This window comes from Pleurodeles waltl, chromosome 8 (assembly GCF_031143425.1).
Source record: "Pleurodeles waltl isolate 20211129_DDA chromosome 8, aPleWal1.hap1.20221129, whole genome shotgun sequence".
Taxonomy (NCBI): domain Eukaryota; kingdom Metazoa; phylum Chordata; class Amphibia; order Caudata; family Salamandridae; genus Pleurodeles; species Pleurodeles waltl.
The window spans coordinates 1538595831-1538607778 of record NC_090447.1 but is presented as its reverse complement, the minus strand read 5'-3'; the positions used below and the strand labels follow the sequence as shown (position 1 = coordinate 1538607778).

The following is an 11948-nucleotide window of genomic DNA, read 5'->3' as shown; positions in this document are numbered from 1 at the left end:
TATGGACAATATTCAGTTGTCTTTGGTGAATAGACGGGTGTGGAAAGGTGAGTTGAATAAGATGATTTGGGCTCATAGAGTGACACCTCACTTGATGACAGGTGTCCACATTATATTGCTCTTAAAGGCAGGGAATCGACAATTAAAGGATCTCCCATGTGGTTACATGGGAAGGAACAGGTATGGGTAGATCGTAAATGCATGAAGGCGAGAGTGGCAGATTTACAGAAGCAAACTGAGTTACGATAACAGAAAAGGGGTGCAGGACCTGTGTATGAAGTGTGGTGACAGGGTAGTGGTGAGGAAAACCGGTCTTGTAAAGAAAGGGGAGAGCACATTTTTCCAAGCACAGAAGGTAATCAATGTGATGGCTTCTGTTGCGAGATTGGATGATGGCAGAGAGTGGAGTATGGGAAATCTATGTAAGGTTAAAACTCCGCACTTTGGGGAATGAGTACGGTATTCATTTGGTATTCGTTTTCTGTAATGTTCAAATTGAAATGATGTATTTTCATGCATCTCAAGCCTTCTTATTTATCTTCTGTAATATTCTAATCACAAAATATGTGATCTCATGCATTTTAGGTTTTCCTGTTCGTATAGGATATTTTATGCAATGTTATGTTTTTTTTTTATAGGGTGTTGATATGTTTTTGTGTTAACTGTGGTGTTTAATTGGGAGAGTGAAAAGAGGGAGATGTGTGGAGATGTACCTGAAGGTGGAATGCTGAGGAGGCTGTGATGATAGGGTTAAAATGGGGTGTTAAGGAATGTTCTGGGAAAAGCTGTTGGTATTCATTGTAGCTGGAGGATACCGTTGTGACAAGCACTTGTTCCTGTAATTAAAGAAAGTGAAGAAACAATCCTGGAGAGTGTGTGAGTACTACACCCTCCATCCTTCCAACATGGGCTGACCTCAAGTGTCAAGTGGATATGAATGGAGCTGTTGCTCCATAATCAGGGGCTTCACTACAGCCTTGGAAATGGTAGCCTCCCTCATTCCAGAGAATGACAAGACCTTTACATTTAAGTCTTTCTGTCTATCGAAATTGTACACAGATCATCTTGTTAAATCACAACGTTCTACAGAGCTCTATGACGTCTCATGCCCTCTTTATCATTTATCTCAGTCCATTGCAATATCTCATCGTATGTATCGACTTAACGGGAGTTGAAGGAATGTTATGATGTAAAAGCAAAAAAATTATGAACTTTGTCTCCTATATTGAAGAATGCCTTCCCTTCCTCCAATGCATTATTTCTGAACTCATAAATATTGCAGATGACATTACAAATGATGTGATGACATGAGTGGTACCACCCCACATCACACCTTATTCTCTGAGCTTAGGATTTTTCTTGAAGCCTCTATCCATTTACCAGAACAATGGGACCTTGTAGGTGATGGGTAAGTGGTTCCTGGTGACGTGTTCATATCACCTGCTCCTGCTGCACCTCGCCCTAATCCTCCGGACTAAGATAATTCTGAAAATGACAATGTCGCAGTAGTAGTGAAAGCCTCATCTTGAAACCCACAGTAGTCATTGAGACCGACCTTCTCCCAAATTTAATTTCTGGGCAGCAGTTTGCGGTGAGGCGCTGCAAACAGAACTACTTACGGAGAAGATACTGGCAGTGCGAATAGAAGCCCAACTATCATGCGGGTGACTGTGGAGTGCAGTTCCTGCAGCTATTGCATGCTTCCGTACTATCCACAAAGCCTTAAACTTAATCCTCGAGGAAACAGGAAGCCAATCCAGCTGCTGAAAGCAAAGAAAGGGCACAGCAAGCTTGGCAGTGGCTCTCTCATCAGACCCATCCATTTGAAGAGAGAGTCCGGAGCCCCTAACATTAGAGCATTAGAATGGTGCAAACCCAGGACCACTTGCGGTTGATGTTGAGAAGGGAGAAACATAAAGAGTTTGTGCAGTGTTCTTAACAGATATAGACACATAGAAGACATTGTGTTCACTTCAGTAGAAAGGGAAATGTCAGCACACGCCTGCGCATACCATTAGGAGGTACAATCTGATTTCTTCCCATCAACTTTCCTTGTTATACTTAGTTCATCTCTCACTTTAAAGAATCCACCTAGCTCTTTACTCACAACTTTCTCATCACCCCATCCTCGCAGAACTTTTCCTTCCACTTCTCTCATCATAATTGTTTTCCTTCGCAGCAACCCACTCATTATTACTCAAAGCCATCTCACCATCTCCTTTGCTAACACCTTCACTACACACCTCTACAACATTTTCCACTTCACTTACTGCATCCTTGACAAATAGTCTGCAAGGACAATTTTACTCCCCTTTATATATTCCACATCAAAGTTGTAGTTCACTATTGACAAACTCCACCTACAAATATGCACAGTTACACCTCCTTCCACTCCACTTCTACCTTTAAATAAATATGTTCTGACTTTAAAAGGCAAACTCTAAACATAAAAATGGCTGATTCTCCAACAACATGCCAGGGCTTCCCCTTCTGTCAAAGAATATGCGCTCTCCACTCCTTTTAGTCTTCTGGATGTAAAATCTTTGATACATTCTTCTCCATTTACGCTTGCATCTAAACTCCACCAACCTCCACAGTGCTAGTATTAGTGGTAATGTAGGTTTTACTTGATACCTCAATGTGCCCTAGAGTAGGATTCCTGAACTATGTTCTCCTTGACCAACTCAAAAGCCTTGTCACATTCATTACTCAACATAAAAGCAGCAATCTTCATAACTACCCTTTCAGCAAAGTTCTTCACTTACGTTGCACAATGTTCAGCGAGGCCAGAGAATTATTTAAATTCACCCTTGTTTGAGGTCTAGGTGCCATTTTTACTGTTGCTGCTATACTCCTCTTCAGTCTACAGCCTCTAGCCGCTATTGTATGTCCCAAATAAGTCACCTCCTTCCTTCTCAACGGACACTTCTCTTTATTAATTGCGAACCCATGTTTCTCTATTCGTTCCATCATCCCTTCAAATAAGTTGTGTGCAACCCCACTATTTCCCACAATAAATACTTTGTGTTGAAAAGACACTTATTTCATGTCCCCAAAATATTGTTCACTGTTCTCTGAAATACTGCAGAAGCCAGCCAAAATGGTGTTCTTTTGTGACGGAAATCTCTCAAAGAGCACACAAATAATGTTAAGTGCCTTGAATCCTCATGCAAATTGACTTGGTGATAAGCGGAAGATGTGTCTAGTACACTGAACGCATCTCCACCTCCCATAGTTTCGAACATCTTTGGTATGTTTGGAAGGGGTTTGCCTGCCCACCCATATATTTTTATTTAAATCACGCATGTCAATAGATAATCAAATTCTGCCCCCCCCCCCTTTGGTGCTAACACCACCAGCACCAACCACTCCGATGCTTCAACGGGCTCAATTATTTTCTGAAGTAACAAACTGTCTAGCTCCTGATGTAATGCTTCTTTCCTTATATTCGGAATATTCCTCATTTTGTGAATCATGAGTTTAGCATTCTGTTTTGATATTATTCTGTGAGAAAATCCTTTCAGTAAGCCCACTTTGTCCCTAAATGCATGGGGCTATCTTACCGCAACATTCACCTCACGTCATTTTGTCACTTCACCAATGCTTACCCGCTCTGTCACCATCACTGCTTCTATTGCGTTTGGATTTATGATAATATTCTAGTCTCTCTGATGATGCCACCCCAATAAATCCCACCCAGAATTGATCACGTACACTCGCCCAATCACAGCTTCACTTTTAAACTTAATCGTCATCACTAATATTTTTATTCTTTTTCCAGCATACCCCACAGCACTAATATCTGATATACTCATAGGTGGATGGCTATTTCCTGATCCATTTTCCTCACGTTTTGCTTGAAAGAAGCGTGTAAAAACTTCCAGAATATACAGGTGCTCTTATATTTTTATCATCTATAGATAATCACAATGAAATACTTTCTGATTTCACCTCTCTTGTCTCCAACACCAATGTACTTTCCTCATTTGGTTTTTCAATTACATCTTCCAGTATTTAATCAATTGTCAAGACTATTTCCTGTATATTCTCACAGATATCATCTACTTCCTGAATCTTTTTACTATCAACCTTTGTCTTGCATGCTTTTGCAAAACTTCCTCTTCTTTCATAGGTTCTACAAATTGTATTTCTCATTGCACAGGTCGTGCTAGAGGCAATATGCCCCAGGGCACCACGGAGGAAACACTATTTCTCTAGGAGTGATATCCCTCTTGGCTTTCACAAAATCTGTCAATGTGGCATCACATTATATCTCCTGGACAGCACAACTCAGTTCCATAACTACTGTATCTTCCATGTAGTTCATAAGATTAATTCCATGTCAACAAATTAATTTTTCCAGAGGTTTCAGATAGATGTAGGACTAAGAGAAGAAGCCTGAATGACTCTCTGCCCTACTTCTCTGAATCTGGACACAAAAGAAGGGAGGTGTTTTGCTTGAGTTCAATAGAACAGGTTGAACCGGTCCTAAAAAGAAGCCTGCTGGTTAGATTAGAAGTTCAAAATTTTAAAAGTGTCATAACATATTTTGTTACTTCTTATTAAAAGTAAAATTTTAACTATATTCGTACATGGTAGATCTTGTCACATTCAGGACCTAGAGGTTATTTGGACAGCAAATATGCAATTATTCCCAACCACTCATACCATCACATGCCAAAGAAATAACCCTGAAAATAATATTGAAGGCAGTTTCAAATTTCAGCCTTTGTACATTAGTAGAGGTAAAGAGCCATGGATGTGATTGTTAACAAATCACTGGTTGCAACTTTACAGAGTAACTTAAAATGCTTGTTGTTGAGCAGTGGGTACAGCTTGAAGATTTCCAGCTTTAATGTAAGAGAGCTATCTTTAGTTCACAAAGTTAGGTCTGTGTGGAGCAGGACGATCTTCATCGATTTCAACTGGCTTTGACAAGTCATTCAGCAGCTCTACTGGTGAGGATCAAATGAAGCCAAGAGACAAGCAGCCACCTGCAGCTAAGCTGAAGATGGTGGAACTTCAGAATCTTCTGTTCTTGCTAATTGTGTATCTTGATTTCCACTTGGAAGGGACATGGCCTTCCCCGATGTAAGTCAAGGAAACCACTGGAACTTTGCAAAGGATGACCACCGAGGGCCAGCCCAGCCACCCCGCACAGGAAGGTGAAGTGGTGATGAGGATCTGTGAGGTCTAAGTGGTGGTGCCCCACGTCACAGTGTCTCCAGGCAAGGACAGGCGATTCCCTCCCATCTTGGATCTGTTAGGTTAATGTTAGTCTTAGACTTAGACTTTTGACTCTGGCAGTTCTGGATTCCTGGGGAGGCTCAAAAGTTCCTCTATCCTCTGGGTGTCAATCTCAGAAAAGGCTACAGACTTACTTGCTTCTTCTAAGGCTGCCTGAGTGACATCCAGCCTAGCAGCCCTGCAAAAACAGACAGTGTAAGAGTCATAGATGCAGGAAAGCAGATGGAAAAAACAAATGTGAAAGGTGGAGTACAAATGAAAAACAGTGATAATATATGCAAATGACTTCCTTAAACCTGCAAGAAATATGCAAAACAGTGTCAATAAGAAAAGGCTCCATACCTGCAAATCTGATTACTAATAAAGATGACTTTCCATGACTGAGTCTTGTGCGAATCTGCTTGATATTCCCGGATTACATTGCCAAGCACCTCTCAGGTTTTGAGGCTCTTGGCAGCTCACCCCTTCAGAGCCTTGTGACATCATCAGGAGAGGATGCCTAAAAGGCCTCAGTGATGGTGACCAGAAAACCCACAATACCCCTCAGTGCGATGTCATCTACTGATCTACAGTACAGTTGGCATCCTGGAGAAGAGCTCGTGGTCTCTTTACACCTTCGGACAGGTCGCACCGCACTATAGACCAAGACGCACAGAGCACCGTACAAGTGAGGGGAAATTACTAGATGTAATACAAGGTCTTCTCACTGATTCACCCATTCAATGTATTGACTGAATATTGTGACCCTGTGCAAGATGTTGGAATGACGTAAAATACTATGTATAATGATCATTTCATTTTTAAGATTTAATAAAGGAAACCTAATTCTGTTTAATAAACGCACTTCAGGAAATCACAAACTGTTTAATCTTTTCATGGCACAGCAGCTACACAAAAGTGTCTTACTGGTCTCTTTTGAAAGGGAAAGATATAAGAGAACTGCCACACTGGGCATACTAACCCTGTAGGGGAAAAGAAAACTGTACTGTCACTAAGATAACCAAGGAGCCCTGAGTGTCCAAGCATGGCGCACAGTACAGCTGACCTTAGGGGAGCGGATGTGGCGCAGCGGTCCGAGCGACCGCCTCAGGAGCTTAATATATCGGCGTTCGGGCCTCAGCATCAGCGCAACGTCTGTGATTCTGGGAAAATCACTTAATCTCCCTATGCCCATGAACAGCGCATTGAGACCCTCACAGGTGAATAGCTGCGCTATATAAATCTACATTACAGTATAAATTTGATGACCCACTGAAAGAGGGCACTTGTTGTTGGAACCTTGTGAATGTTGGGGGCTTTGAAAAGAAGCAAGGGGGGCAGTGAGGAATCTGTAAGAAGATAACATATCCACCAGAAATATCATAACCAAAGGTAAGCAACTTTTACTTCAGACGGACATAACTTCATGCAGGAAATCCAGAGCAATCCCCATTGGATGGCTGGAATGAGACGTTTACCCAAGGAAGTCATGCAACATTGCTCTGGCAAAGTAACCAGAGCCTCATGCCTGTTCTCTAAGACAGTAAGACTTGGCAAAGATATGCAAAGAGGACCAACTGGCTGCACAGCAAATATCAGCCATTGGAAGGCACCTGTGAGGACAGTATAAGCTGCCACAGCCATTGGAGAACGAACATGAGGCAGAGGTACCTATTTGATAAGCCATTGAAGATTTTCATGCAAACAGTGATCCAATGAGAAAGAGTCACTGTTGCGCCTTTCCTGGCTACAGCGAATCTACAAACATCTGATCATCTACACGTTTTGACCATGCTCAATCATCATAAAAGGAGATAGCTCATTAGCCCGTGTAGACACGTCTCTCCTTTGAAGTATGAGAAGATGGGCTTTCTTTTCCATGGTGGACAGAAACAATTCTTTCCCTTCTCCGAGCAGCAATGTTATGAATGATGCTTCTAGATCTTCTCTTTTAGAAACAAAATATAGCCTAAGCAAGGTTATTTCCACAGAGTTTCCTAGTTGCCATGTATGAAACATCCTGTGTGTGGGCACCTGCTCTGATGGAACATTTTGTGTTGCTGTCTTCGGATGAATATGTCGTAGTAGCCGATGCCGGCAGAAGGGGCTTGTGTTAAAAATCCTTAGGATGATGCTTCATCCTCTGATTGGTTCAATATGGGATCACATCACAGTAAGATGTAATGTCTACTTATTAACTAAGGAAAAATGATTATTAAAATACTTGGCTTTGGGGGTGAGCCAGAGACCTTCCGATTTCCTCTCGAGACTAGGTGCATTTGGCGGAAGACGTTTGTGTTCTACTAAGGATGCTGCCAGACTGATTTTTCTCATGAGACTCTGCCCATTTTTCAAGGGAAATTATTGGTTCACTTCATGCTGCGAGCAGTTATATAACGGTTTCCTAATTTCTCTACTCATGTTTTGGGCCTAACAAATGCTTTGCTGTATTATTGGGATAATTCTGATTATATATTCTGAAATACTTTATCTTCCTGACAACTAATTATTATGAATCACCTATTCTAAATTCTGTAATAAATCTTTGAAAATGCCCCATGAACTAGAACTCAGTTACTGAATATCCTCATTATTACTCATTAGTTTATGCAATTTGATTGACCCCCATGATGAGAACAGTGGTAACTATGTCTAGATCAAGGGTGCTGGAGTGAAACCATTTGAGGTAATTTTGGGTGATCCAAAATACTGGAGTGCAGTGAAATATTGGGATCCTCCTCCCATATCAGTCCATGAGCGCAAACAACAATTAGACTGAAAGCTGGAGGGCAAGCAAGAAGGTTGGCTAAATTGGACAGGGCCATCTACTGCAAAAAGAACAAAGTGATGGGTAAAATGCTTGAATTATTTTCTGGCACAGTTAATCATTCAGGACCGCACCCCAGTCATCATTTTCTCTACCACTATGCCGGTCTAGACAGTGAACAGTTTAATGCAAATCAGCCTTGATCCTGTTGAAATAGGAACAATTGGACATTGGGTCAGCCCACTTAAGCTACTAAATTCTCTATAAATGAAGGAAATCTATAAATATACCAGAAGCTTTAAGGCATCTGCCTTCACCCATTGGTCTGTTGTGCACTTCCACTCACTGCGGCTACAGCACGAGGCAATGGGTCAGCCCACTTCAGCCACTTGCCTATGATCTGAAACAAAAATCAACCAAACCAAGGCTCCTGTGAAGACCATATTGACATGATATGGTCAGTGTTTCATCTGTTCCCGTTACTGGCGCTAAACAAAGATACACAAGTGGGTACCGTTTTATTAGGAGAAATCTGGGAATGCTGTATGGGAGGAATTTTGTGGTTGCCCGCAGATTTCAGTACTTTCCCTCTCAGAAATGTGAGGAAAATGTGTCTTTTTAGCCAAAGTTTGAGGTTTGCAGAGCATTCTGTCCAAGCAAATGTATTAGGATCCACAAAAGTCATGGTGCCCGCGGAACCCTGGGTGTCTAGTTTTCTGAAATGGCAGCAGAGACCAGGCCCAGTTAGCACAATCTGTAGGAGGCTGGCCCTCTATGTAGTGTGCAAAGCTAGGCACACTGTGCAGGGGGTCCAGGCTACCACACGTTGGTTTACAGGGGTAAAAACTAGATCACCTAATGCTCTTATTTTCAAGGTAGCTTGGTCGAGCACTTGGGCCAATCTTGGAGAAGTGCAAAGCATTTGTTGAACTCACTGTATCAGTCATGCAACTCACACACTTGAAGGAATAACTCGAGACCAATTTATAAAAATACTCCATATTTTAATGTAATTTTTAAACCCAGAATTATCAAAATTGGTTAAGAACTTTTTGAGATATGAATTTTTGAAGTTTAATAAAAATAGTCTTTTTGTGCGTAATTACGCACCATAAGAATCAATGTAAAGTTCTTTTGCTGGTTGGTCGAGGTCGTTGGTGGGCACACTGTGCCATCTGGAGAAGTTCTGGGGGGCTCACATTCCGGCGGGAGCAGCAATGCAAATTCTCTGGAGCTGGTGCAGGGCCCTCTTGGAAAAGTACAGCACAGGTAAGTTTAGAGGTGGTTCCATGGGGTCTCCTTGGAGTGTTAAGGTTGCAAGGGGTGGGGGACCCTTAGGGCGTAGCGTGTTCTTCGCTGCAGGGCACAGGGCGGCCGGGTGCAGAGTGAATGGGTGAGCCAGGAGCTGTGTGTGCCAGGATGCCCTTTGGAGCTGGAGGTAAGTAGTTTCAAGGGTCGTTGGCAGGAAAATGGAGGGCACTCTAGCGGGAGGTCTGGGGTGTTCCTGAAGTCGCTCGACTGGGGCTTCCTCCTGGTCCTTTTTCAGCCCTGGGCGGGCTGGTTTTCTTAGTGTCCAACGTTAGCTGACCAATACCGAGGGAATTGGTATGGTTTGACCACTGGAGGGCGCAGTGCCACCAAACTTGGCACACTTGCAGGGTTTATCCTCACGGTCGTCGGGTCTAGCCGCAACTTCCGGTTAGGGAGTTAGCAGCTGGTCAGTGAAGTGACCCTCACTGGTCTGCTAGTTTCTTTTGGTTGCATAGTGGTACCTCCACTCTGCAGGGAGTTCTTGGACAATGTCTGAAGCCTGGAGGTCCTCTAGGGTTCTTTACAGTTTTTCCAGCTGTCCAGCAGCTCCTCAGTGGTGATTGTTGGGTCTTGGGTGCAGCTGGCAGGGTGTGGCGCCTTTTCTTTGTTGCAGCGGGTCCACAGTTCTTGTGCTTCCGATCTTCTAGGTGCTGGTCTTCTTTTGTCCATCGAATCTGATTACCTGGTCTAGGGGTGCCCACTAAATACTGAATTTTAGGGGGAATCTGGTAGTGTCCAATGGAACACCTACCTTTGGGTGGCTACACCCACTATAGTGACCACTTCCTGTGGGAAGGGTCACTTCCCTATCCATCCCTGATTGGCTATTTTCCTTCCAACTAAGATGGAGGAAAATTAAATGGAGTGCCCACCTCGAGGGCAACACCTTAGGGGTGGTGCATGCCAGGTGGGGCCACTCTCCCTACTCTTTATGTAGTTTGCTGCCTTTGCTCCTGCCAAAAGTGGGAGTTTGCAAGGGGGGTGACCATCTGCTGCTGGCCTGGGGGTAAGCCCTTTGAAGCTCGTCGCCAGGGCAGTGGACTTTCCTGAGGGTGGGGGTGTTAGCACCTCCACCCAGGAAGGGCATTGTTCTACAAACCAGAGACGGATCTCCCCTCCCCCCACCAAGGATTGTAGATTGGGTGTCTGGAGATGGAAGGCTGGATAGGACAAGTCAGCAACCATTCCAGGGTAGTTCGCTTTTGCAGGGGGCACCTCTAAGGTGACCCCTGGGTACATTTAGGGATAAATCCTATACTGGTACCAGTTTGGATTTATCATTTTGAGTTGTTTCACACCAAACAACCCAGGGTTCAGAGTGACAATCATGTAGCTTGGAAACTTGTGTTGACCAGTGTCCAGCACATGTATTAAAATGGCTGTTCTGTTCACTCACTATGTCCCACGTTTGGCAAGGACACAGTGGGGGCATATTGCTCATGCAGCTATGCCCTCACAGATAGTATGGAGCACCCTGCGTTAGGGCTGGAAGGCCTGCCAGAGGGGTGTCTTATCCATAGTGTATACAGTGTATGATGGACAGGGCACACAGGCAGTGTGCCATATCGAGTTTGTGTTTTAGGTTTGCACCAGGACACTCAGCCTGAAATAGCAGTGCTGGGTGCATTTTGATGCATGGCCCTAGAGGGTGGCACAATCAGTGCTGCTGCCCTGAGAGGCCTACCCTTTGTACCCCATGTCCTGGGTACCTAAATACCATTTACTAGGGACTTATAGTGGTAGCTAAATGTGTATCCAATTGTGCCAATGCATCACAACTTTTAGGGAAAGAGCTCTGGCCCAGGGACCCTAGGCACTACAATATCTAGGCTACATCATACATCAGGCAAAAAGTGGGGGCTAACCATGTCAAAAAGAGGCCTTTTTTCACAATCGCCGAATAGGGTCAATTTTCACGGAAAAACAAGACGTCTCCACATTGGGTTTGGGTCCTATTGTAGCGTAGGCGCAGCCACAAAGGCCGGTACCGTTCGTATCAGGAGACGTGTGGGACATTTGTTACTATTCATTGGATTTCTCTCCATTTTATGTTCCAAATGAAATCCAGCGTGCTTGAAACAACACATTTTGTAAAATGCCCTTTGGATCACTTGATAGCATGGTCAGTACAGTTGAACAAATCCCCAGTATTCCTAAACGCAGTATCTAGGGCACATTTGAAAATCATTTATTCTTCCTTCGTATCCACATTTTTTATTCATTATATGTTACCTTTTAATATGATGCTTGGTCTGTACACACTGAAACATCCTTAAAACCTACAGGTGAGTTGTTGGCTCGGGGTATAACTTGTTACTGTCAACTAACAAACACAATATATTCTTGGAAACAGAAGGGTCTCACAGACATAAAGGTATTATTTTTATAAATGTGCCATAAGGGCGAGAAATTACAGATGAAAACTTGTGAACTTTTCTACTTTTTTTATTTTAAAAATTAGTTTCTTTGAGAAAAACATGAGCGTCCTCAATAGATGCAGCCTTGCTAAATTTGGGACTGTGTCTTCTTTTTAAAAAATGTGTTGCATTCAACAAATCTGCTGCTTCTACCACAAACTGAAAGCGTGTGGGAACCACAATCATGAACAAAACATGGACTTCTACTTACAAAAATGCAAACATGT

At 43.1% G+C, this 11948-nt stretch overlaps 1 protein-coding gene across 3 annotated transcripts in view; it reads right to left on the bottom strand.

Annotated features, from left to right (window-relative positions):
• Window positions 1–3744: 3744 nt before the first annotated feature.
• TIMMDC1 (translocase of inner mitochondrial membrane domain containing 1) overlaps window positions 3745–11948 on the bottom strand; it is a 56617-nt gene continuing 48413 nt past the window's right edge. For all 3 annotated transcript variants that reach the window (XM_069202984.1, XM_069202983.1, XM_069202985.1), the window contains exon 8: window positions 3745–5425. In XM_069202984.1, coding sequence (XP_069059085.1) covers window positions 5287–5425 — 139 coding nt within the window. In that variant the 3' untranslated portion in view covers window positions 3745–5286. The remainder of the gene's footprint in view (window positions 5426–11948) is intronic.